Here is a 27,345-nt window from a genome sequence, read left to right as displayed (position 1 = left end):
GAAGTTCCTTCTTTCTCCTTTCATCAGGGTAAGAGGCTCTAGCAAGCTCCTAAATAAGCATTTTCCTGGGGGCACTGTCAAAGTATATGGAGGAAGCTTGAGCTAGCTTTTGTTGTTGGAAGAGAACTGATGGAACTAGTTCCATGGTGGTGAGGAACTTGAGTGGATAGAGTGAAGAGTATAGTACTGAGGGTTCAGTCCAGGCTGAATATGAATACATTTTTATTTCTGCAAATTGTTACATTTTTTGAACTGAATGCAGGTCATTTGGTGTAGTATAACAACAGCCACAGTCATGGAGGTGATGATTCCCACTGCAACCCAAAGGCCAGACATTTGGATGGTGGTTTCTGTAAGAGGGAGAGATCTGTTAGTGCAAGTGGTCTGATAAAATGCAGGCATTAGTCTTATTTGAGCTTGGTAGGAGTGTAGCCTGCCCTTTCAGCTGCAGAATTTGAGCAGAGAAACAGCATGGGCTTGGGAATATAGAGGATTTGGTTCTATTGCTGGCTTTGCAAGTTACCTGCTGTGTGACCTTGGGCAAGTCATTTTTCTGTTCCTTCATCTGCAGAATGGGAAATACCTATTCTCTCTCCTGCTTAGACAGAGCTTATACCATGATAGTACAATCACTCATCCTGTCCTGACTGGATTACTGCATCAGCCTCCTTTCTGACCTCCCAACCTCTTGACTTTCTCCACTCCAGTTCATACTTTACTCCACTGCCCAGATTATCTTTCTATAGAAAGGCAACCATTGGAGATTTGAGAAGTGGGGGGTGACATGCCCAGAACCTATCAACCTCCATATCAAACAAAAATTGCTCACTATTGGCTTCAAAACTCTTCACCACCTTGCCCCTTATCTCATTTCCCTTCTCTTACATCCCAGCCCACACATTCCACTCCTCTGGTGCTAACCTTCTCACAGTGCGTCAATCTCACCCGTCTTGCTGCTGACACCTGGCCCATGTCTTACCTCTGGCCTGGAATGCTCTCCCTCAAATCTGCAAATCACTTTTTGCCCTTTCAAAGGCCTAGTGAAAGCACACCTCCTCCAAACCCCCTTTTCCTTAGCTCCTCCTCCCTTCCACATCAACTCACTCCCTTCCCCTCACCACCGCCCACCCCACAGCACTTAACTATAATTCTACTTATTTATATTGATGCCTATTTACTTGTTTTGATGTCTGTCACACCCATCCACCCCCTACCCGCCAATCCTGAGCCCATTGTGGGCAGGGATTGTCTCTACTGCTGTATTGTTCTTACCGAGCACTTAGGACAGTGTTCTGCACAAAGTATGCACTCAATAAATGATTGAATCTACCCTAGGGCCTAGCACATAGTAAGCCCTTAAATGCCATTACTATTTTATCTGTCCCCAACTTAATTTTTAACCTAGTACAGTGCTCTGCCCATAGTAAGCACTCAAATACAATTGAAAGACAATAGGATCACATAGCTAGAATCCACTCCTGAATCTTGGACCAAGCCACATCGTTATAGATACACTTTCCTAGCTATGAAAGTAGATCTTCATGACACCAGGAAAGCTTCTTCTAGTTTCAAGAAAATAGCATGCTGGAAGCTCTGCTTCTTACATAAAAGATGACTATCTGGACTCTAGTTGGGCTGTAACTGCAACACTATATGGTAGAGCTTACCCTGATTAGCATTTACAGTATCTTTTCCATTACTGTGTGTTAGCAAGATGGGTCCTGCTGCTGTATATCCATGATGCCTGGAGTGCAATTCTGTAAGTATGTCTGAAAGGTTAAAAACAAAAGTAGCTTTAGTGACTTCAACACATCCAGATAGAGCAGACAGTTTGTCCCATAAAAAGTAACCCCGGCAAGGAAGTCCTTGAAGATCCTTCAATCTCCCCACTTTAGTGAGTTCAAATGGAGCATTGTGGCTTAGTGGAAACAGCACATGCCTGGGAGTCAGAGGACAAGGGTTCTAATCTCCACCCTGCCATTTGTGTGACCTTGGGCAAGTCACATCTTCTCTGCCTCAGTTTTCTCATCTGTAAAGGGGATACAATGCCTACTCTCCTAACTCAGATTGTTACAGTCCCTATCCCAGAAGGGGCTATCCTACCTGATTAACTTGCATCTTCCCTAGTGCTTAGGGTGTTTGACACACAGGCTGGTATTCCAAATCAATCCCACCTTTTGAGCACACTGTGTACAGAATACTAAACTCTTGGGAGTACAACACAACAGAGTTGGTAGACTTGTTCCACTCCAAGCACTACTCCATACATACCCAATGTATCTTCCCCTACAGAGGGACACTGTCTTCCACAAGAAGCAGGATTTTTGGGTCCAGTGAGAGAGCTGCAAATTAGAGTCAGGCAGTGCAGATACACCTGAGGAGAGAGTTTAAGAGGCTCATCGCAGAAAGTTAACATTTGACAGGGTCTCTTTCTTGTCAAGAGGATTCCATTGTGCCAGACAGGATTGAGAATCTAGGCCAAGAATTGTCAGTTTGGTATTATGGGCCAGTTCTAGTCAAGTATTTGTGTCTCATAAGATCTCCATTTTTAGTGGTCAGAAACTGAGGAAAGTTAGGGGGTTGTAGGCATGGGGCAGAGGGGGAGAGAAGGGTGAGAAGGAGAATCAGAGGGTTTTTTTTTTTTTAAAAAAAAAAAGAGGGAATGAGGAGAAAGTGAAGTTAGTAATACTGGAGTGCATAACATTTTACTAAATGCTTCAGAGAATACAACAATGAAGAACTTGGTTCCTGGACATATGGAGCCAATTTGGGAGTAGCAGGATGGCCTAGTGGAAAGACCATAGGCCTTAGAATTAAAGAACCTGGATTCAGATCCCAATTCTGCCACTTCTTGGGATCTTGGAAGAGTCACTTATCTTCCATGCCTCAGTTACCTCATCTGTAAAATAGGGATTAAGTTCAAGTTCATGGAGCCATTTAAGAACCTTGGAAGGGACCAGAGGTATCAACTTCTGTGCCCAAACTTGGCAGGAGAGTAGAGATTTCTCTTCCACCCTGAGAGGTTGTAGGTTTGTACTTCAATGTTTTAGTACCAGTACTGGGCCCAAACTGGTGTACCCTTCAGTTCCTAAACTCAGGCCTTGTTTTCTATGGACAGATAAACTTTGCTAGTAACCAAAATCTCTTGGGCAACCAGACTGGTTGTCCTCTCCAACTGCTAGCCAGAACTTTCCATGTTTAAAGTCCATCTCCTCCAGGAGGCATGATTAGTTTTTTCTCCCTACATTGCATCCTATCATCTCAGCACTTCTGCACTCAAACTCTCATAAGACTTATGTAATAGAAATTTATATCCTCAATTTGAACACTTCCTCCTATGTACACATTTTAGGTCTTTGTTAGATTGGGAAACTTCTTGTGGTTTAAGATTGAACTCTCCCAAACACTTAGTTCAGTGGTCTGCTTACAGCAATCACTCAAATACTGATGATTTTGGCTATTTTGAGAGAGAATGATCAAGGTGATTCAGGGACAAAGCAACATAAACATGGAGGTGTGGTTTGCTGCTTAATGCCAGAAAGGAAAAAAAAAAATTACAGTGCTTTGGTATTTGCAGATTTAGTTGATGACTGGTTATACTCACAACTGGGGGAGGCCTCAGTCCTTATCAGCTGTAATATTAGTTATACTTCAGTGCTTACTAAGTAGGGAGCCCTGCATTAAGCATTGGGTTAGCTACATATAAATCAATCTGGACCCAGGCCCTGGCCCACAAAGGGCTCACTGTTTAACTAGGAAGGAGAACAGGTATTGAATCCCCATTTTACAAATGAAGTGACTTGTCCAACATCACACAGCAGGCAAGTGATAGAACTGAGATTAGGACCATGTTTCCACTAGGTCACGTTGCTTGTCCATCTCTGGTCACCAATGGCCACAGCCTTATCTGTTCAGTATTGTCTGGTGGCCATTTTCGTCCCTTCTTCCTCCCAACAAGGCAGGACTGAATCAATCTTTCTGGTGCTTCAAGTGCAGCTGCCCTGAGGAACAGATGGTATTAGAGGTTTCATCTTATTTGTGGGAACTTCTCCACTCAATCCACTAGTACTTTCTGAGGGACTACTTTATCTTCATTTGCTAAGTGATTTGGGCCAAATACCTCTTGATATGCTGTGAAGTGCCACTAATGGCGATAGCCTTTTAGTAGCCACCTTGTTACCTGCCCTATTCACATCCAGGTGAATTCTAATAACTGAGACCATTACATTTTTGGGTGGAAGTTACAGGAGTTTCCTACCCCACTGTGGGAGAACAGAATGATGTAAAATGGGTCTGTAGTCAGCCAAGTATGCTCTTTAATATCTTGTCTATTTTTCTGCTGAAGTGAACCCTACAAACTCCAACATCTCTTCTCTTGCTAGTTTTTTTTGCAGCCAAGTGATAACTGGTCTTACCCTTTCAGAGCCAGGCATCAGTCGCCTCACCATCAGCCTTTTGACAAGAGAAGGATTTTGGACTCTCTTGTTCTTGATTACTGGAAATAATTGTGCCAGAGAGCTTTTCGTCTCCTTTTCACAGCTGAAAGACAAAACAAAGAAAATTGACCCTCATCAATGGGATTCCATTATTTGTTCCCTAACTTTTATACTTGCCTCTTCTCAACAATGCTCCACTGGGGGTGACCGTCAAATTCTGGAGACTGTGATATCCAACACTTATCTAGGAATAACTCAGCATTGGTATCTTCATAGTGCAACAGTTCTATCTCAAAGTACATGGGCTCAAACCATTGTTTCATCACCATCCTGTTTTTGTCATTGTAAAATTCAGTGAAAGTATGATCTTCAGAGAAAGAAATATTCCATAGTTATAAGATGCACCAGTGAGATATACCCCACCCAGGCCTTTTCAAGAAGGATTTTACCTTTGGATATTCTTGATTGTATCTCCAGTGTTTGTCTAGTTCTTCTTGATCCTACAGAAAGAAAGGAATCAAGTAAGGGAGATGGAGGGCTTTTTGGTGTGTTTTGTTTTTTTTTGTTTTTTTTTAAAAAAAGAGGATGAGGAGAAAGTGAAGTCAGTAATACTGGAGTGCATAACCTTCTACTAAATGCTTCAGAGAATCAAGAATGAAGAATTTGGTTCCTGGACATATGGAGCCAATTTGGGAGTAGCAGGATGGCCTAGTGGAAAGAGCATAGGCTTAAGAATGAAAGAACCTGGATTCAGATCCCAATTCTGCCACTTCTTTGTTGTGGGATCTTGGAAGAGTCACTGATCTTCCATGCCTCAGTTACCTCATCTGTAAAATAGGGATTAAGACTAAGCACCAAGTGGGACATGGGTTAAGTGCTTAGTACAGTGCTCTGCACACAATAAGAATTCAATAAATACAATGGAATGAGTGACATGGATTGTGTTCAGTCTTATATCTACCCCAGTGCTTACTATAGTGCCTGGGACATAAGTGCTCAAATTACCACCTGCCCCCCACCCAAAAAAAAAAGGGACAGACATAGGGTTTACAAATAAGTGGAGCCAGAGTAAGAACAAATATATGAATATGGAAGAGGAACTAGATGAATAAAGAAATGTAGGCATATATCCATCTGCCACTAATCTATAGCTAAAAAGAGTTAAGAATGGGTGAAGACTCTTGGGGCGGGATACAAAAGGGAGATAAGGTTACTTCCTGCCAAAAATCACTTACCTCTGAAGGTCGATGGGAGCACTACAGTCCCATCACCATAAGGTAAAGGAGCACTGTTTCGAGATTTACTTCTAATACTAGCCTTTTTCACCAGCGTCTCTTTGGCTAGATAGTAGCACAGAAGAGTTAATCTGGAACCAAATAGAGGGGTAAGAGATATCCCAACTTGTCCAATGTGCCCCAATCTCATTTATCTTGCCCCCAACAGCTTTCCTACATCCTCCTTCTAGCCTGAACTCCCTCCCCATCCATATATGCCAGACCACCACCTTCAAAACCTTAAGGTCACATCTCCTTCAAGAGAATTTCCCCAGTTCAGCCCTCTTTATCTCTGGCTCCCTCTCCCTTCTGGTGGCATCTGTGTAGTTGGACATGTGACCTTTGGCATTTACTCTACTGCATTTATGTACCTCTATATTACAAATTATTTATTAGTGTCTCTCCCTCTCTATACGGTAAGCTCACTGTGGGCAGGGAACAGGTCTGCCAGCTATTGTATTGTACTCTCCTGACCCTTAGTAGAATCATCTGCACACAGTAAGTCCTCAATAAATACCACCATTATCCCCCAAAGGGATAGTTGCCTTAGGACCCACTTGTAACAGTCCAGACACCTTACAATTCAAGCACTTTAGACATACTTGGCATAAGGGTGCCATACGATCTTCTCCAAATGAAGGGTTTCCCCTCTGAACCACCAGGTCCCACCTCCCCATTGGTCTCCACCCCCAGCCTTGGATTCCTTTGTTTTTTCCCCTAGGACCTGGATCCTCCCATTGTCCAGCAGACTGACTCTTGAAAATTGAGATATATAAAGACAATGTTAAAAGCATTTGTTTATTGAAGTGGCTCTTTGCAGTTTGTGGAGGACACTTGACTAGGATTTGTTCAGGAGAGAGTACAATCTCTTACCTGTAGGCTGGATCCCTAGTGATTGTGGGATGACCTCCAACAGGGAGGGTCTCTCGCTCTAAAGAGATCTCATTTTCATAGACCATATAATCACCTTCAAACTGAAAAAGGCAAGGATTTCATCTCAGATGTTATCTGAAGCTTAAAGGAAGGGGGCAAAGGATAGCAGAGAAGTATGTTTTACCCTCAGAGAGGTGCCGCAGCTGGCCACATGGAAGCGGAAGTAGGCCCGATCCTTGGTGAATTCTCTTGGCTTGCAACTGCGGTCTTTCAGAGTGGTCTTGCCCAAATCGATGGAAGGGTCAGTCAGCATTAGGGCAGAGGCTGCTACAGTTCCATTGGGAAAGCACACTAGGAGAGCAAGGAACACAGTTAACTCTGTTACAGTACTTTCCCAGAGATGTCTTCCACCCTTACCCAGAGATATTTTGGGGGAGAAGTGCTGGTCTCAGATCTCTCTCCATTTCATGATACGTGACTGAGGTGAGTTAACACAAACAAGTCTCTGGATCAGGACTAGTGAGACACATAGCACATCTCTAGACTTACTGTGGAAAGGGAATGTGTATCCACTTTGTTGTATTGTATCTTCCAGTACAGTACTTTGCACATAGTAAGGGAGTAATAAGTGCCATTGAATCAACAACTAATTTAAGAGAAGGGGTAGGTCACAAATACTTCAGATCTTATGTGGCCTGGATAAGACATAGGATCAAGATAGAGAAGCAGCATGGCCTAGAAGAAAGACTGAGGCCTGGGTTCTACTCCTAGAAGGGTTCTACTCTTAGACCCTGGCCTGCTGAGAGAGTTGGCAAGTCACTTAAGTTCTGGGCCTGTTTCATCTGTAAAATGGGGCCTAAATAGCAGTTATTCCTTAATAATAATAATAATGGTGGTATTTGTTAAGCACTTACTATGGGCAAAGCACTGTACTAACCTCTAAGGGGATACAAAGTTATCAGGTTGTCCCACGTGGGGCTCACAGTTTTAATCCCTATTTGACAGATGAGGTAACTGAGGCACAGAGAAGTTAAGTGACTTGCCCCAAGTCACATAACTGACAAGCGACAGAGCCGCAATTAGAAACCAAGCCTAGGCTCTTTTCACTGAGCCACTTATACTGTGAGCCTCATTTGGAACAAGAACTGTGTCTGATATGATTACCCTGTTTCTACCCCAGGGGTTACCACAATTATTAAAGAGTATAAAGAATTCCAGCCTCCAACCCAAGGCTTCTGGACCGATGTTGCATGATTTTATTCCGGCTCTATTAATATTATTACACTATGCCCTCTGCTGGTCACCTACTAGAATAGCCAGACTGTTTCTATTATCAAGGAGGCAGGAAGGCTGTTTGCAAAGACCAGGACACAGTACCAGTCTCCTCAACAGGCCAGCCAATAATGCAGATGATTCCTTCTGCCTCTTAGGTAGTTAGATTGGCCTATACGAAATTGAAGAGTAGTGCCTAGTTGTTATTCAGAGGAATTTTGAGTTGAAGTTTGGCAATATTGACTTGGAGACATCAGCTGTGGTTCATGATGGGCAATTTAGAATAAAATTGAAGAGAAGGGTTCCTGAGGTTTCTATGGGTCAATTTGGCTCTTAGTAGTAGAGTAGGAAGCTGATGGATTTTGAGCATTCGATATTAGAGTATGGAGCGCTGTATTAAGTGCTTGGGAGAGTCTCAGTGCCAAGTGGGTAGACATATTCCCTGTGCACAAGGAGCTTACAGTCTAGGGGAGAGAGACATTAAAAGATATTCTGGGTATAAACATGAATGCTGTGGGATGAGTCTTGCCTACTTACCAATGAAGTCTGATGGGTGGTAATTGCACTGAACAGAAAAGATATTTAAGGTCTCCATTGTGTTTGCCTTCCTTAAAGCAACATCAAGTCTAGCTTGGATTCCCTGGAGGGAAATATCCTGAAAGAGAGAGCCTCCACAAGTTTAGACAGTAGGCAAGCCAAGCCCTGAATTTAAGACAGTTCTTTGCCAACCACCAATAGGCATGCAGCTTGTGGTAGAAGGTGAGAAAGGATCTCCTATGGGTGAATGCATCCACAATGTTGTGTCACGTGACTTTTCCTTGGCCAATTTTTAATGACCAAGTTAGAATCTGGACTTCCAAGTGGCAAGTTTAAGTGCTTAATGTCAGTACCAACATCAAGACGACCTACTGTACGCAGAACACATGGTCATGTAAGAGGTGGTAAGATTCAGGTTCAGGCCATGTAGAAAGATTCTTGGAACCTAGGGTCTGCAAGACTGAATTCTCTAACGCTTTTGAAAGAGCATAGTCACATTTTAAATGAATCCCCAAAGCCTCAGTTTAGCTATTCCAAGCTATCCTTACCTCATAAGTGACACCCTTAGCAAAGAGAGGCACTTTCAATAATAAGTGAGTGGCATTTTCCATCAAGAAATAGCCATGTGAGAGTCCCGAGCGTAGAATCAGGAGTTCATTGCCAATGTAGAGATCCCAGTACTGCCGTAGTCCTGTGGTAGGGAGGGTCAGGTACATGTTCTCCTCATCACAAGATCCCACTGCTTGGGGAACAACTGCAAAGATAAATGAGCATTTGAGGTTTCTTGCCTTTTTTTAAAGTGATATTTAAGCGTTTAACATGTGTCAGGCACAGTACTATGCACTAGGATAGGTACAAGCTAATCAGGTTGGACATAGTCCAGGTCCCACAGGGGGTTTACAATTCATCCTCATTTTACAGATGAGGTAAAAGTCACAGAGAAGTAACTTGCTCAAGGTCACATCATAGCAGAGAATTGGCAGAGCTGGAATTAGAACGAGGGGCCTTATATTCTCAGGTCTGTGCTCTTTCAACTAGGCCATGTTACCTCCTATTCAGCAAATGCCATTGTTAGTATTAAAGCTAAAAAGGGAATTATTCTTAAAGGTTGGAGGTGCAAGCTTAATTTGATACCATATACACAGGTGAGTTAATATTGAGGACCATTCTAGTCACTGATCCTCAGATAGACTCAAAGTCTTCCTGGACTGGGAGCCCCAGGTGAAGCGGTGATTGTGCCCAACCTAATTGTCTTGTATCTATCCTGATGCTTGGTATAAATGCTTAGCATGTAGTAAATGCTTAAGTATCACTGTAGACACTTGCACAATTGTGTGACTAGTTTTTTAAGAACTCAACTCTACTCCCAGTGGGATGGTAGCCTTCTCGTTGGAGCTCCCAACCGTGTATTTTCTCCCATTGCTTACTGTACTGCTCTGCACCCAGTAAGCACAAACTACTACTATTATCTGCTTATCCTGACAGTGTGGGGGTGAGCTTTTTGTTGAAGTTGCACCAGACTTACCCTTAATTCTATCCTTTTTCAGCCAGTTACTCTCAAAAATCCTTACCTGAATCTCAATAAGGATAGTTTTAGGTTTTTCTTGTAGTCTCTACATTCTAGGAAAGAGGAAGATGCGGCTGTGCACTTACTAATATCTTCAAGGGTACACTCTATTTCAGCAGGCTGATGAAAAGACTTCCTTTCTGGACCCACTTTCAGTGTATAGTTTACAAGAAGAGTATATTTGGTTTCGTTTCTGTTTACATACTGAAAGACAAAAAAAAAAATTTGAGTCAATATTGCTCTTAACTTGAAAGTAAATGTGTACCCAAGTAGACATTATATATATCAATAATACATAAGTTCTCAGCAGATAATGCATAGTTTTAGGTGTTTTCCATTTAAGAGTATATCAACTGGCATTTTCTTCCTTCAATCTCAAGCCATTAGTTGACTAAAAGCAGCTCAAATTTGTAAAGTGTTTTTTCTAGAGTGTTCAATTATTTCATTTTATCCTCATGTGATGCCCAAGATGGGTAAATATCCCCATTTTAGAGATCAGAGCATAGCAGAGAGGTTAAGTGATTAAAAGGGTGAGTAGGTAAATGGATCAAAAGGGAGAGTAGGTTAATGGCAAAGCTGGACTAAAGACCCAAGTATTAGAATTAGAATAGCTAGAGCTCCTTGCTATCATTCTTGCTTCCCCAAGCTAAGTTATTTGTTCCAGGCTCTCTTCCTTCCCCAAAGTAGGCTTTAAAGTATTGAAAAGTATCTGGGTAGAAGAGTCACCATCTCTCAGAGTTTTTGTGAAAGGGATTATTTCAGAATTTATTCCAGCCCTTAGAATGTATTAGATGGTTAATGTCTACCATAACAGCCTGGATGAGCAAATTTATTGAGCACTTGCTGTGTGCAGAACACTGTAATAATAATAATAATGGTATTTGTTAAGCGCTTACTATGTGCAAAGCACTGTTCTAAGCACTGGGAGAGTAGAATGTAACAGATGGTAGATGCATTCACTACCCACAGTCTAGAGGGAGAGATATTAATATCAATAAGTTACAGGTATGAACTTAAGGGCTGTGGGAATGAGGGAGAGGTGAACAAAGGGAGCAAATGAGGGCAACACAGAAGGGAGTGGGAAGAGAGAAAATGAGTGCTTAGTCAGGGTAGATTTTTTGGAGATGTGCCTTCAATCTCCTACACTGCAGAATCTTTCTATATGTGCTAGTTAGTAGTTAATCACTGAGCCAGAAGCAGCGTGGCTCAGTGGAAAGAGCACGGGCTTTGGAGTCAGGGCTCATGTGTTCGAATCCCAGCTCTGCCACTTGTCGGCTGTGTGACTGTGGGCAAGTCACTTCACTTCTCTGTGCCTCAGTTCCCTCATCTGTAAAATGGGGATGAAAACTGTGAGCCCCACGTGGGACAACCTGATTCCCCTATGTCTACCCCAGTGCTTAGAACAGTGCTCGGCACATAGTAAGCGCTTAACAAATACCAACATTATTATTAATTACCTATTATTAGGTAATTATTAGGTAATTAATTAATTAGGTATTATTAGGTACCTATTAATTATCATTAATAATAATTATTAGGTAACTATTATTAGGTAATTAGTTAATTGTGCAGGATTACTCAGTATACCATTCGTAGAGGTATGGATGTGGTGTTGGGAGGACAGTCTAGTTAAAGGGCCATCACCAGAAATGTATGCAAGTGGCTTACCTCTTTTATCACATTGGAATCATCAAAAGGAACTTCTAGGACAAATCCTTTGGTCCCATTGGGGAAGAGGGTTTCTGAGATCTTGTATCCATGGCTCTTTGCCTCTTGGATTGTATAGGGCACATTACCGATTTCCACTTTGACCAGTTGATCATCCGGAAGAAAAGAGCCAATCACAATATTGAACAGTCTAGTGTCTGGAATGGTATCTGTTGGATAGTTTCCAAGTGTAAGTTACCATTCTTATGCTTGATGAGAAAGCCCTTTTATACCTAAAGCTTCCCCAGGGACCGTTGAATTTATGTTACCTACCCACTTTCATTACAGTGGGATTAGTTAGAATGCTTATTTGACTGCAAAATAGAGCCTACAGGATTCCAGTCACTTAAGCACATGGAGAATAGCAGAGGAAAAGATGTTTTATATGACATTAGAGAGGTATTAGAAGAGCTCCTGGAGGCATAAATAGAATGAAAGCCTTAAGCAAATTTGAGAATTAGTATTGTGATGTTCAGTTTAAAAAGGCTCTCAAATCAACAGGTCATTCTTGAAGTGTTAATTTAAGTTGGGCTGTCCCAAGTTAAGGAGGCTAGAAAGATGCTTAAGAAGCAAATCCGTAGTGGCTCTCCTCCTGAATAACTGAAGTACAGTTATTTCAAGGGAATACCTAAGAACATGGCCCATTCTCTTCTTTTTTATTAATTTACGGGATGGGGAAGATGATGGTTTGTAGCAACCCAGCTTTCCCTCCAGCCAAGTCCTGGTAAGGTAGGGGGGACCTTGATCTGCTGTTCAGGGATGTTGTTGCCAAACTGTACATTCCAAGAGCTTAGTACAGTGCTCTGCACACAGTAAGTGCTCAATAAATGATTGAATGAATTTCAGTCCCAGCAGTTTGAGCTACTTGACAAAGCACAGTGCCAGCTTAGTCTTTGAAGACTGTGGTCAAAATTGACCTAAGAAATAAAATCAAAATCTGTCTAGCTAATAATAGTGATTTCCTAAGTGCTTCCTGGATGCCAGGCACTGTAGTAAGCAAATCAGGTTGGACAGTCCCTGTCCCACATGGGCTCCCAGTCTCAATTTTACAGAGAGGGAATAGTGTCACAGAGAAGTGAAATGACTTGTCCAAGTTTACAAAGCAGACAACAGCTAGAATGCAGACAGGAGCATCAAGATCAACCTTGTTGCTAGGGGAGCCTCAACAGCTGAGCCAGCTTTAAGAAGGGCTTCTAGAGGAGCTCTTCTTGCTTAAGTGGCTCAGGATTCAGGAGCAAGCTGCCCTAAAACAGAATCACCTGACAATCTCAACCCAGCAAATGACTTAACATGTTAGTTTATTGCTCCGTTTGATGCTGGATTTCTAGTCCTTAAGGCACAAAGATCTTAATGATCAATAAATTAGCACTATATGGCAGAAGCAGTTAAAAGGGACTTACTATTGATGACTGTGGGCACTCGAGCTGTAAACGGTGTAGTGATGGGTTTGATCACGATGTACTTTGTCAGATGCCAATCAGTGTCTGTCCAGACATGTTCCAGGAACAAGTTGATACTATAGGTGGTTCCATAAACACCATTAACAACATCACTCTGAAAGTGGGGTGGGAGAGAAAGGAATCGGAAAAATTCAAAAAAAAAAAATGTAGAGGACTAAGTCAGAGGTAGTTCATGCTCATGGTACTTTATTTGGTGGTGAGCATAGACTATCATCAGGCCTTGAGCACTGTATTAAGCCCTATTTTTAAGAGGTCATAATTAGAACTTGCTATTGCCTAGGTCAATAGATACTTTAGAAATAGAATAGAGCAAGCTGAAAAAGGGAAGTGATGCATAGAAGGAAAGGCAAGCTGCTCTTTGGTCTGATGTACTCAATTGGTTTACTGGTAACAATACTAGGGGGAGCATGGCCTACTGGAAAGAACACAGGGCTGGGAATCAGAGGACCTGTAATCTACTCCCAGCTCCACCATTTCCTTACTGTGTGACCTTGGGTAAATTACTTTATTGCTCTATGCCTCAGTTTCCTCATCTGTAAAATAATTACTGTTCTCCCTCAGACTACAAATCCTATATTGTACAGGGTCTCTATCCAATTGGATTATCTTGTCCCTAGTACAGTGCCTGGCACACAGTGAGCAGTTAAATACCTCGGTCATTAGTATAGCGTCCAAGGCACTGGTAATAATTGTGATATTTCTTAAGCACTTAATATGTGAAGCAGCATGACTTAGTAGAGCACAGGCCTGAGAGAAGGACCTAAGTTCTAACCCCTTCTCTGCTACATGTCTGCTGTGTGACCTTGGGCAAGTCAACTTCTCTGGGCCTCAGTTCTCATTTGTTAAATGGGAATTAAGAGTGTGAGCTCATATGGGACAGAGACTGTGTCCAACCAGATTAATTTATATCTACCCCAGTGTTTAGAACAGTGCTCGGCACATGCATGTTACTAACCATAATTATTATACAAGTCAGGCTGACCACAGACCCTGTCTCACATAGGGTTTACAATCTTAAATCCCATTTTACAGATGAGGTAACCGACCAGTGAAGTGACTTGCTGAAGGTCACACAGCAGTTGTCAGAAGTGGGATTAGAATCCAGGCCCTCTAACTCACAGGCCAAGCTTCTTTACACTTGGCCATGCTACTTCTCAGACTAGCTTACAATGCTAACTTTCATACAATATTCCCTGAAGGGATGCCAGTTAGAGTTCATAAAGTCACTTATACTAGTTTTCAGTGAATGAGCAGAACTAATAACTTCAAGAGCACTTGCTTAAAAAAAAAAAAAAAGTTAAAGGGAGGGACACTGAATAATAGGTACCTTCCTTGGGGATGAGTGGGGGAAAGTAGTCAAAACTTAATTACTTTGATGCCTGGAGTTTAAACTCAAGTTTGCCTTTCTTCTCTGCCCAAAATAGTACTACTAGCTCTGGTTAAATCATGACTAGGCTATGGCACCAACCTCACATGGGTCACTTTACACTTAACAAAAAGGCTCCTCACCATTGGAATTTTGAGGCTTCACATAAAAACTCACCCCATCTTCTAGCTGCTCTTTACTTATTTCCCCAAACAGTTCCCTTCATTCATACCAAACTTAGAGAAAGCAAAAGGTAGAAAGAAATTCCCCTTCTTTTCATTTCCTAGTCACAAGTAAAACTACATTATAGGGGAACATTAATTGGTAAGCTCCATTCTAAACCTCCCAAGTGTCTAGTATAGTGTACCAACCCAAGTGGATGTTCAAATAATGCTACTGTTACTATTTCAGTCTAATTTTGATGGTACTTATTTAGCATCAGCCATTTAACCTGGTTAACATATGATTCTACAGTTACCTAATCAGAGTAGCAAGCATCCCTGCTCTTAGAACTTTAGGATTTACTGTTCTGATGGGTAAAGTGTTTGCCTAGGATTGATAAAAACTCTATTTGAAGGTGATTACCTCAAAAACATGCCTCACAATTGCAGAGCCATAATTTTTCCCTAACAAGGAAGAGTTAATAATGATGTTGGTATTTGTTAAGCGCTTACTATGTGCCAAGCACTGTTCTAAGCACTGGGGTAGACACAAGAGAATCAGGTTGTCCCACGTGGGGCTCACAGTCTTAATCCCCATTTTACAGATGAGGTAACAGGCACAGAGAAGTGAAGTGACTTGCCCACAGTCACACAGCTGACAAGTGGCAGAGCTGGGATTCGAACCCATGATCTCTGACTCCAAAGCCCGTGCTCTTTCCACTGAGCCACGCTGCTTCTATAAGTTAAGGACAGAAGGATAATTCCAGGCCTTCCAGAATGATTTTGCTTGAATAACCTAACTAATTAATCCAAACTAAATAAATCCCCAAGATGAAGATAAAGAAATTTCAATCATAGCAAAGGAGGATATGAAACAGCAGATCCTTCCTAGTTTGAACTTCTGAAAATACTAGGGCAGAAATCCTTTGGGGAGGTAAATCATTGGTCTTAGTGGAGGTACTGTATCCTTTAAGGACTTGATATTCACCCCACTCTCAGCCCCACAGCACTTATGTACATATCTGATTTTAATTAATGACTCCTCTAGACTAGCTCTTTTTGGTCAGGGAAAATATGTCTACCAACTCTATTACACTCTCTAATGTTTAGTCCAGTGCTTGGCAGACAGCAAGCACTCAAGACTTAATACCATTTTTTTCATCCATCAAGAGCAACACAAGAACAACTGTGTTATTTAAGCACTTACTATGTGGCTGGTACTGTACTAAGTGTTGGAGAAGATAGTGTGGCCTAGAGGAAAGAACATGGGCCTGTTAATCAGAGGACACGGGTTTTAATCCCAGGTCTGTCAAATGTCTGTGTGTGTCTGTCTGTGACTGTGCAAGTCATTTCACTTTGTTATCCCATAATTACCTCATCTGTAAAATGGGGATTAAGACTTAGTCCTGTGTGAAACAGGGACTGTGTCCAACCTGATTACCTTGTACCTACCCCAATGCTTAGAACAGTGCTTGACACTCTTTAGTAAGAGCTAATCAAGTACCACAATTATTAATGTTACAATATAATCAGGTTGGATTCAGGCCCTGTCCCTAGTGGGGCTCCGTCTTAATCCCCCTTTTACAGGTGAGGTAATTAAGGGATAACAAAATTAAGTGACTTGCCCATGATACCATCCCATACCTCCTTGTCAGGTCTAACATGTCAGTCCAATCTCATGGGCTCTTATCCATAGGGCTATGGAGACCAACCTTGATCCGGCCCCCCTCAGCACCAATGGGAACAGTCACTTCAATGTGAGTTGTATTCATCTGGAGCGAGTAGCTCAAGGCTTCAGGGTCTGTTACTCTTCTGCCACCGACGCCCATGGATACGTTTTCTGACCGGAATGTGCCCAGCTGAAGGATCAGAGGAGGGAGAATGCTCGGCACAGACCAGGTTATGGTTGTGTTAGAAAACAGGACACCATCTGTTGATCAAGAAGAGTTTGAATACGGTGGTTACTGGAATGCTTAGAGCCACTAAGAATTCCTGAGAGCAGGGACTGAGTCTCAGACATTTAATTCAACTCTCCCAAACACTTAGCACGGTGTGAGATTCTCAGAAAAAAAAGTTGATTAAAAAAAAATCTTCAAACTGAAGCCAACCTTATGATTAGTACAACTTGCTAGCCTAAAAGGTTTTTTTACAGAGTTAAAGCATAAGGGAGAGCTGGAGAAGCTCACCGGTTCCAGATTAGAACCTAGAAACTCAACACTGCTACATTCCTGGAGCCTCACTGCCGTCAAGGCTGAAGCCTTCACTGTGGACCCTACTCTATCAAGTTATTCACCTTCATCCTGACCTTCAAAGCAAGCCTGCTGGCCACCAAAAACGTTACATTTGCCTTGATGGATGTTCTTCTAGTAGAGGGATTGATAGCACTATGAGGAGTTATTTTATTTTCATGCTATGGAGAGTATTCTCCAACTGACAGTACTAACCCATAGCTATGTTTTAAGGTTGGGATGATCAGAGGAGAACACTTCCCTTCATTCTAGGATTGTGAGGTTGTGTTGCTAGGTCAAACCCATGCTTAAGTTTACAAATAGGATAAACGTGTTCGAAGAGATTCTTACCAACAGGACAAGACACAGTCGTGTCTATTAGGAGCAACAACCATCTTTGTTTGTACACTGCAGTGGAACTCACTGTAGCAACAGGTAGATTCTCAATCTAAAGAATGAAAGAGGAAGACTGAGGAAAGGAAACCAAGTGGCACAGGGGAAGCCTCATTGGACAGGATACTGTTTCTTACCATGGTGATTTCTGACTCATTGCTGAAATACGGAGTACGAAGAAACACTCGAGCTCCTGTGTTGTTGAAGCCATAGCCCAGTTTTGCAGCATTGCTTACCAAGATTATATTTCTTCCCGATGGGGAATGAAACATCATTTGCCATATTTTATATGCAGCTTCTTGAGCCTAGAGTAGAAAAAGTTGCTTTTTCACTTCAATGGTACTTGAACACATGTTAGAAACTCTGTATTAAGTGTTTAGGAGAGTACACAAGCATTTACATCTAGTTGGCTGAATTAGAATGGCTCATTAAGAACTAGAAACTTGTAGATGAATGGAGAATGGGATAAGAACCCCCACCCCAGCCAAGCACAATCAATCATTTATTTAGCACTTACTGTGTGAAGGACACTTTACTAAGTGCTTGGAAGAGCACAAACAACAAGATACATTTCCTGGATGAGTTCTATAGCACAAGTTGTGTAATGCTCCCCATGCAATAGTTTCCTCTTTCCTCAGTGTTATTGATTTATTAGGTGTGTGCAGAAGCAAGATGGGAAGAAACATAAGGGTGAAAGAGGCAGCACAGGCAGCTAGCCTACCCCAGGTAGAGCAGACATCCAGTGGGCTGACATCCATTGCTCAGGGTCCTTGCCTTCAGATATTGTTGGCACATCACTCTTCACAGAGACCTGTTCGTCAGACATTTGAATGGAGATGTTTTTGTTACTGATGGGAGATTAAGTCTTAAGGTTCGCAGACAAGGGATCAAACAGACAGATTTCAGTCCCTAGTGATTCATATGTCTAGAGTTTAATCCAGAGAGTCTAGATTGTGCAAAGAAAAGAATCACATCTCTTTGGTGCTGTCAGTCTGTCACTGAAGCATCAAGCTATTATGCTACTGCTTTGTATTTCTAGAGGTTTAGTGGTGACAAGTCCCTGGGCCTCACTTTCTAAGAGATTTCCCCTCCGCCCTGGGAGAGGGGAATTACCTCCATGTAGTTCTCTTCACAAAGGATTTCTCTTGGGGCCCACGAAGCATAAGTACAGTACATCATATGGGAGTAGGTGGTCATTCTTCTTTCATCCACAGCTGAGGAAACCTTTACATTTACACCAAGGGAGAACCATGTGTCTCCCTGGGAAGGAGAGGGAAGAAAGATGGAAGGAAAGAGAAAGTGTTCAGTGGTGGAAAATTGATTTCAGTTAGTTAAAAGACAGCTACTAGACCGGATGAGAGAAGTGCAGCATATACAGTTCCATGGGGTGGAAAGAGCATAACTGATAGCAAGCCTGATATTGGGGCAAAGAGTGGCCACTGACTCAAGCATCTCATTTCTTACTTGAGCTGATAACAGAAAATGCATTACCTGTATTCAGCCCTCACCTGATTAGTTACATGACATCCCAACACAGAGGCCCGGAAGACAGGATTACCCCAGACATCTTCAGACAGGATATAGCCACAACGGGAAGCAAGCTTTGCATCTAGTGGGACTGGAACACCACCATGGGGGTCTAGATATGGGAAAACCAGGTAAATTTGGGTTTTTAACAGACACCAGATTTGGGGACAAAGGCTTCAGTGTAGCAGATTCTAAGGTAGACAATAGCATGGAATTTGATGTAATTTTTTGAAAGCAACTTGACTGCACTGCACACCTGCCAAAGATCAACTACGTAGTTATTTTCAGAACATGCAGTAAATACTGTATAAGAACTCATATCAATGTGGTCTAGCTGATCAGCAGCAGCATTGCCAAGTGGATAGAGCACAGGCCTGAGTCAGAATGACCCGAGTTTTAATCCCAGCTCCAACACTTGTCTGCTGTGTGATCTTGGGCAAGTCACAGCTTCTCTGTGCCTCAGTTTCCTCATCTGTAAAATGGTGATTAAGACTGAATTCCATGTGGGAGAAGTATTATGTCCAACCTGATAAGCTTGCATCTACCCGAGTGCTTAGAACAGTGCCTGGCATACAGTAAGTGTTTAACAAATGGTAGTAGTAGTAGTAGGTAGAATAGGTGTGAGTCAGAGAGCCTGGATTCCAGTCTTGCTAAAGTTTCCTAGAGTAGAGAGGTGTGTGTTTTGGGGGGGGGGGGGGGGATGGAGCAGGGGGAGGAAAAGGGGGAAGAGAAATGCCAGATTCAGAGCACTATCATTTTTTTGGTTGACTAAGCAGCTAGTGACCACCAAACCCTTCTGTTCCAGTTACAAAAGCATCCCTGCACCACTAAAACTAATGGTCAATCCAGGCTTCCAGGAACTAGAGAAACAAAGCAAAAAGCTTTTATACCTTGTTACCCCTATGCCATTCCCTTTCCATATGACTTCATGTGATTTACTTCCCTGAATACTGTAGCATTTAAGCACTTACTATGTGCCTAGTACTAAGCAATGGAATGGATACCAACCATGGTTGCTCAGTCTCAATCCCATTTTACAGACAAAGTAACTAAGGCACATAGAATTAAAGCCACTTGCGCAGGTTACACTGCAGGCAAGTGGCAGATCCAAGATTAGAACCCAGCTCCTTCCATCTCTCAGGCCCATGCTTTATGCCCTACATCATGCTGCTTCTTCTTACACATACAGTGCTATATAGAAACTCTCTAACATTCCCAGAACTAAAGCACTGCTCCAGGTTGACTCAATCTGCCCCCAACTCCAGATTTTAGCAGCATTTAAGTTTCCCCCTCCTAGATCCCTGGTTGCACAGAGATAACTTCCAGCTTTGGCTGGAAACTTTTGGAATCTTCACTGCCATTACCCCTCTCTGATGCTGTGCCCTGAGATGATTGTCTTCACTGTTCACAGTCTGAAGCTGGACCTGTTCAGCTAATAGCCCACTAGGGTGGGTCAAGTCGAAGCTTTATTGATTAGTGCTATTTATTGGGCCTTTACTGTGTACTAAACACCATACTAAGGTTTAGGCAAGTACAACAGAATTGGTAGTTGTCAGAAGGAACATGGCCTAGTGGATATAGAGTCCAGGCCTGCTTTCTAATCTCAGCTCCACCATTCATCTCCTGTGTAACCTGGGGCAAGTCACTTCACTATGCCTCAGTTACCTCAGCTATAAAATGGAGATTATGATTGAATGTTATGTGGGAGAGGGACTTTGTCCTATCTGAATGAATCTATCCCAGAGTTTATTACACTGCCTGGCACATAATAAATGCTTAACATCTCCCCACCAAAAAAAAAATTAAAAAAGTTACATGTGTGTATACATATATATATATATAAATAAAACATATAAAACCATCCCTTATCCACAAGGAGCATATAGTCTAAAGGGGGGAGATAGTAGGAACGGGTCTGGGAGTCAGAAAGTAATGGGTTCTAATTCCAGCTCTGCTGTGTGGCCTAGGACAAGTCACAATTTCTCTGGGTCTCAGTTACCTTATCTGTAAAAGAGGGATTAAGACTCTCATGCAGAACAGGGAGCATATGATTTGCTTATATCAACCCTAGTGCTTACTATAGTTCCTGGCACATAAGTTCTTAAATACCATAATAGTGATTAATTATTGTTGAAGGCTATACTCAGACACTTTATGTATCTTATGTTCTTCTCCATTCAGCTTTTGGGTTATAGTTTAATCCCTGGTATTACAGCAATTTTGAGAAAAGCTAATTTGAGTTGGTGGCCTTATGTAAGAGGCAGATTATCTAGCAAGATATTTGCCTGGATATATCATACTACTCACCAACAAGCTCGAGTGTGAACACCTTCCCCTTAAGAAAACGTTGGTCTAACTTCATCCAGAATATCCTAGACAGACAATGGCTTGCAACAATTCCTATAAGGTAGAAAGCAAGACTTGAGATTATCCAATAGAATTTAACTCTAAAAATAATCTTAAACACCTCCTTCACCAACCTGGAGGAAAGACATGAGTTGGTGGGGTCCTTCCTAAGCCAAACCAGGGGAGAAGTAAGAAGAGCAAAAGTCTGTAACAGAAGCAAATGATTATTTGTCAAGTGAAAACACACAAGTATCACACATACTAATGTAAAAAATTACCATGTGCCCTTACCCACAACTCATATTTCTTAGAAGAACCATGTTTCATGGGGCCAAACCCCTCTAAAGTGAATTAGAACCTAAACAATAAAGAAACCTCCTCTCAACCCACCACTAAATGAAAAGAAAGGAGCTTAGTAGAAAGAAGAAGTCAATACCTGGACCTGTGCTTTTAAAGGGAGTAATTGAGGAAGTGGGCACATGTGGAACCACCATCAGCTGACTATTATCAATCATATTCATTAACTGCTTACTGTGTGCAGATCACTGTACTAAGCACTTGGGGGAATATAATACAACATAGTTGGCAGACATATTCCTTACCCACAGTGAGGTATCCCAATATGTCTTAAAGAACAAAAATATTCTTAACTTCTTATGTTTACAGACAAAGGTTTGTACTTTGTTCCTCACTGTCCCCCAACCAACTAGGACAAGGTCAAGATCTCTGATTCAGCAACAGGATTATTATCCTAGAGTTGTCTCTGTCAGAAATAAGCTAGGTGCTACTTGTAATCATAGAAATAAATTGCTATTTAATTCTCTGTGAGTTTTCATTAAAGGTAATACTAGTTTACCCTGTTTGTATAAGCCAGCTGCTATTAAGGATTTTATTGACTGTTTGTTTCAATGATCACAGCAATAATTGCTTTCAATTAATTTTCCTTGTAAGGTAAACTATAGAGTTGTTTTCCAGAGATGGAAAGCTTTTGATAAACACTTAGAACTGTAAGCAGGATAAGCAGGCAATTCATGGAATACACACTGCTAGACGAAACCCACTCAGGATCATTTAGGTAGATGCTTGGAGGATTTTTATCGCAGGAGCCACCATGGAGAGATGACTGTGATGGGCTTTTAGCCCCACCCACTTTTCTCAGAAAGGTGATCCTGCTGGTTCCACTTTTCTGAGAAGGGTATTCTCAAGTAAATGTATTCCCCTTATGGAAAGATTTCTTGGTTGGTAGTGGAGACTATTTTGGCAGGAGAGGGAGAGAATGGGGACAGGGAAAAAAAAAAACCCATGTGAGGAATGAGTAATTGCTAATGGTTTCCAATTCAGAGATTATTGCTTGATCCACTGAAGCAACTGCTGGCTTAGTGAACTATTCCAACATTAGCACATTTACTATCTGATGCCGCATTTGTTCATCAAGTGACACCAACTGACAATGACCATCTGATTACTGTAGTAATTTGGTTCTGCTCATCATCTCTGTTGAACTCAATTTCATTTTAAGTGTTTAAATAGATTCATTGTCTGGTCTGGAGTGTCATTGTGCTGGTACTTGACCCCTATTTGTCTTGAGGTAGTTGGGGGATTGATATACCCAGAGGAACTTAATTTTTTCCTGAAGATACCCACAGTAACTGCAGAGCCAGTAGGCCACAAGAAGCAATGGCCTAGTGGTTAGATAATATGCCTTGGAGTCAGAAGGACCTGTGTTCTATTCATTCATTCATTCAATAGTATTTATTGAGTGGTTACTATGTGCAGAGCACTGTACTAAGCGCTTGGAATGAACAAGTCGGCAACAGATAGAGACAGTCTCTGCCGTTTGACGGGCTTACAGTCTAATCGGGGGAGACGGACAGACAAGAACAATGGCAATAAATAGAGTCAAAGGGAAGAACATCTCGTAAAAACAATGGCAACTAAATAGAATCAAGGCAATGTACAATTCATTAACAAGCCCATTCTAATATGGGCTCTGTCTCTACTCTGCTGTGCGAGCCCTGGGCAAGTCAGTATATTCTCTGTACCTCAGTTACCTCATCTGTAAAATGGAGATCAAGATTGTGAGTCCCATGTAGGACATGGACTATGTACAACCTGATTATCTTAGATTATGACACTGCTTAGTACAGTGACTGACATGTAGTCACCATGAAAAATACCAAATGCCAATGGAAAAAAAGGGCAACTTTGCATTTTGGGCACATTGCTCTGGTATGTCCATGAAAACAATTCTAATTTTTAAATGGCAGTAGAGAGCAATTTATCTAGAAATTGAACTTTCTTTTCAATTTCCTTTGTTTCCCTGCAGCCCACGAACAACCATGCTCATCCTCTCCATTAGAATCCCATAAGTGCCTCCAACAGGAATTATTTAAAAATTCAGTTTTAAGGGCAGGAAGACTTTTAGTAAATCATTTAGGAACTTTGATAACAAGGAAGGAAGGCCCAGATTGAAGCTTTTTGGAGCCTGGTACCATGAAAAATTCAGGGATCTGTGGGGAAAAATATATAAAAGCAATTTAAATTTTTTGTGTTCTGACAATACATAATATATGATTGATAATCTATAAATGTAATATGTTTTTTTCAAAGAAACTTTCAAAGTGAACAGTTTTAAAAATGTAGATGAGAAAATATTAAATTTCATGTGAAAAATTATAAAATGAGTAATACAAATTGTAGGCTCCTGCAAAGAAAGCAGTAAGTCCTAGGTGCCTGCAAGAATAGGGGAAAAGACTGAACTAGAAGCAGAAAATTTATTCTTGTTACACCTGCTGCCTTGGGATTACATTTCTAGAAGCCATAAAACTACATTTCCCAGGATCCTCTGGGAATGAGAGGCTAACAGCAGGGCAGGCCAAACCTTTAAATTCAGGATAGGGAGGGACAGCTGTGTCTTGCTTTCTCCCTGTTAGCACACTCTCTAAGCTTGCTGAATGTCCTGATCCATGTGTTGCTTGTGAGTACACCCATCCAGAACTCTACCTGAGTATGTATAAGAGTTTGTGTGTAAATCAAAGCCTCTGTATTTAGAGCTGTGTAACTGTTTGGATCCATTTTCATCTCTCCTTCTTCCTATGTCTTAAGATGAACTCCTGTGACTCAGTATTGAGGGTGTGGGGTAGTTGCAGAGGTGTCTGGACTTGTGTCAGGTTCCTGCCCACATACCTTGATGACCAGCTCTTGCCGTTGACCACACAGATAGGTACTATTGCCCTGGTACTCTGAATCATGATCAGAGACATCTTAGAGGGTTGGGATTCCTACATATTGGCATTCCTGGGTGGGCTTCTGTGAGATGACAATTCCTTGAATTTATGCAACACTTTTATTTTCCCTTTCATATCCCTCAGTCAATTGAATTTATTGAATGCTTATTGTGTACAGAGTACTGTCCTAAGCCCTTGGGAGAGAATTGGTAGATATGTTCTCTACCTACAATGAGGTTACAGTCTAGAGAGGGAGAGAGGTATCAGTATAAATCAATAAATTACCAATATGTATGTATGTGCTATGGGGCTGAGAGAGGGGTGAATAAAGGGTGCAAATCCAGGAGGAAGAAGGAAAAGGGGAAATGAGGGCCTAGTCAATGAAGACCTCTTGAAGGACACATGCCTTTAATAATACTTTGAAGGTAGGGAGAGTGATAGTCTGTTGAATATGAATATCCAGGCCAGAGAGAGGATGACGGGAGAAGTCTCATTTTATCCTCACAACAGTCAGGTGAAGAAAGGAGAAGCAGGTGATATTAACCTCATTTTTACAGATCAGGCAACTGAGACACATAGAGCTTAAGTGGTTTGGTCAAGATCAGGGGCAGAACCAAAGCTATAGCCCAAGTCTCTTTATTCTCCAAGTTGTGATCTGTTACAATTTAGAGCTTTAGACAAGTGGTGCTAAGAACATGTTTGCTGCTTTCCTTTGGTCCATTAACCTAATTATAATGATAATAATAATGGTAGTACTTGCTAAACACTTCTTATGTGCCATGCATTATACTGAGCACTGGTGTAGATACAAGATCCTCAGGCCTCAGTTGGGGCTCACTATTTAGGTAGAAAGGAGAACAGGCATTAAATTCCCATTTTGCAGATGAGGGAACTGAGGCTCATTGTGGGCAGGAATGTGTCCACCAACCCTGTTGTATTCTACTCTCCCAAGCCCTCAGTATAGTGCTCTGCACATAGTAAGTGCTCAAGCCTCTGAGAAGCACCATGGCATAGTGGATAGAGCACAGACCTGGGAGTCAAGAGGACCTGCGTTCTAACTCCAGCCCCCTTCTTATCTGCTGTGTAACTTTGGGCAAGATACTTCACTTCTCTGTGTCTCAGTAACCTGATCTGTAAAATGGGGATGAAGATTATGAGCCCCATGTGGAACAGAGACTGTGTCCAACCTGATTACCTTGTATATACCCCAGGGCTTAGCACAGTGCCTGGCACATAGTAAAAGTTTAGCAATACCACAATTATTATTATTATTACTCAATTAATGATTGATTGATTGGTATCTGCTTCAACATATATAAGAGAGACTGAAGATGAGGAGAGGCTGAAGTTTGATATCATAATTCAGCTGGGAGGCAAGTGCCTGGAGAGGATGGAGGCTGTTTGCTGGAGAGGAAGGCTGGGATCTGAGAAATACCATGGTAGAAAAACTGGATTTAGAGACTGACTGAATGGAGAGGCTAAAAGGTATGGAATAATACAAGCTGACACCAAAATTGTAAGCTTCGGGGACTGGGAGAATGTGAGGTGGCATCACCATTTGAAAGTTAGAGGTTACCTCTAGACTGTAAACTCACTGTGGGCAGGAAATGTGTCTACCATCTCTGTTGTAATGTACTTTCCCAAGTGCTGAGTATAGTGCTCTGCACACAGTAAACACTCAATAAATATGGTTGATTGGGTTTAGCAGGGAAGACAAGTTCAGTTTTGGCTATTTTGAGATTCAAGTGCTGGAAGGACACCCAAACAGAAATGTCCCAGAGGCTGGAAGTTATGAGAAATTTTCTAGAGATTAGGCTAGTGAGGGAGGTTTAGAGATGGTGGTTGAAGTCACAGGAGTGGAGGAGCTCCCTAAAGGCCCGAGAGAAGAGGGGATGGGGCTGAAATCCTCCCCTCCTAGACCTTCCCCCTCCCTGACCCTTCCTGACTTCTTTTTTCACCTCTTCCCTGGACAGCCAGAAAGACAGCAAAAGTGGAATGTTAAATAATTATTGAGGGAGTTTAATCAACCTGGATAGATCAGGTTAAAGTTATCTTTTTTTCCAACAAGAGCATTTTCTTTTATTTTAGCTCACCACTTCCTTTTACCTATGTAGATGCCCCTTTTTCTACCTTTCTCCTCTGTAAATTGTGGGAGTAAACATTCTCTTACCTTTCTCAAATAATAATGATGATGATTATAATAGTGCTTGTTAAGTGCTCACTATGTGTCAAGCACTGTTCTAAGTGCTAGGGTAAATACAAGCTAATCAGGCTGGACACAATCCCTGTTCCACATGGGGCTCAAAGTCTTAATCCCCATTTTACAGATGAGGTAACTGGGACATAGGCAATCATATTTATTAAACACTTACTGTGAGCAGAGCCCTGTATTAACACTTTAGAGAGTACAATATAACAATATAAAAGAAACATTCCCTTTGAAATGAAGTGACTTGCCCAAGGTCACACAGCAGACAAGTGGTGGATCTGGGATTAGAACCCAAGTCCTTCTGTCTCCCAGGCCTGTGCTCTTTCCACTAGGCCATGCTGCTTCTCTGTCAGAGATGCAGCAAGAAAATATCTGCTAGAGAATATGGGTACTTCGGGATCTAAGTAAAAGACTGTCACTGAAATGCTAATGTACCTTAAATTACAGTTACCTCAACCAAGTCCCTCTTAAGTCCCCTCTAACGGTCTTTTCCATGGCAAACACCAATCTGTATTGCTGCTCAAAGACCGAAAAACACTGCCCTTTATTTCAGCAAGTGGATGTGCCAAGAGGTACTTTTTATATTTCAATGTACAGGAAAAGGTGAAAATAAATAGCTCTATGAACTACCCATCCCTCCCCCTTTCGACCATTGGCATGAATTTCTGAGGATTTCTTGTTTATGTTCAACCTAAACTTAACAATAGGACTTAGCTGGGTTTCTGTGGAAATGAAAAACATCTGTTCTTTTTATAGATTTGC

At 41.7% G+C, this 27,345-nt stretch overlaps 1 protein-coding gene across 1 annotated transcript; it reads right to left on the bottom strand.

Moving 5' to 3' along the window:
- Positions 1-198: 198 nt before the first annotated feature.
- On the bottom strand, positions 199-21,566 carry LOC103167717. The gene is made up of 23 exons (XM_007661496.2): positions 21,439-21,566; positions 21,282-21,352; positions 21,109-21,201; positions 18,783-18,913; positions 18,388-18,534; positions 17,996-18,085; positions 17,412-17,579; positions 17,233-17,329; positions 16,366-16,583; positions 13,067-13,220; positions 11,628-11,836; positions 10,046-10,163; positions 8,941-9,146; positions 8,393-8,510; positions 6,768-6,934; positions 6,584-6,684; positions 5,672-5,802; positions 4,886-4,936; positions 4,614-4,803; positions 4,416-4,539; positions 2,272-2,374; positions 1,668-1,769; positions 199-350 (listed from the first exon to the last, which is right to left on the bottom strand). Exons 1-23 carry the CDS (start codon positions 21,465-21,467, stop codon positions 223-225), a joined length of 2,946 nt encoding a protein of 981 aa, XP_007659686.2. The 5' UTR covers positions 21,468-21,566; the 3' UTR covers positions 199-222.
- Positions 21,567-27,345: the final 5,779 nt, after the last annotated feature.

Source organism: Ornithorhynchus anatinus, chromosome 1 (genome assembly GCF_004115215.2).
Source record: "Ornithorhynchus anatinus isolate Pmale09 chromosome 1, mOrnAna1.pri.v4, whole genome shotgun sequence".
NCBI lineage: Eukaryota > Metazoa > Chordata > Mammalia > Monotremata > Ornithorhynchidae > Ornithorhynchus > Ornithorhynchus anatinus.
Note: the sequence above shows the minus strand (reverse complement) of the source record. Positions and strands in the feature narration are given on the sequence as shown.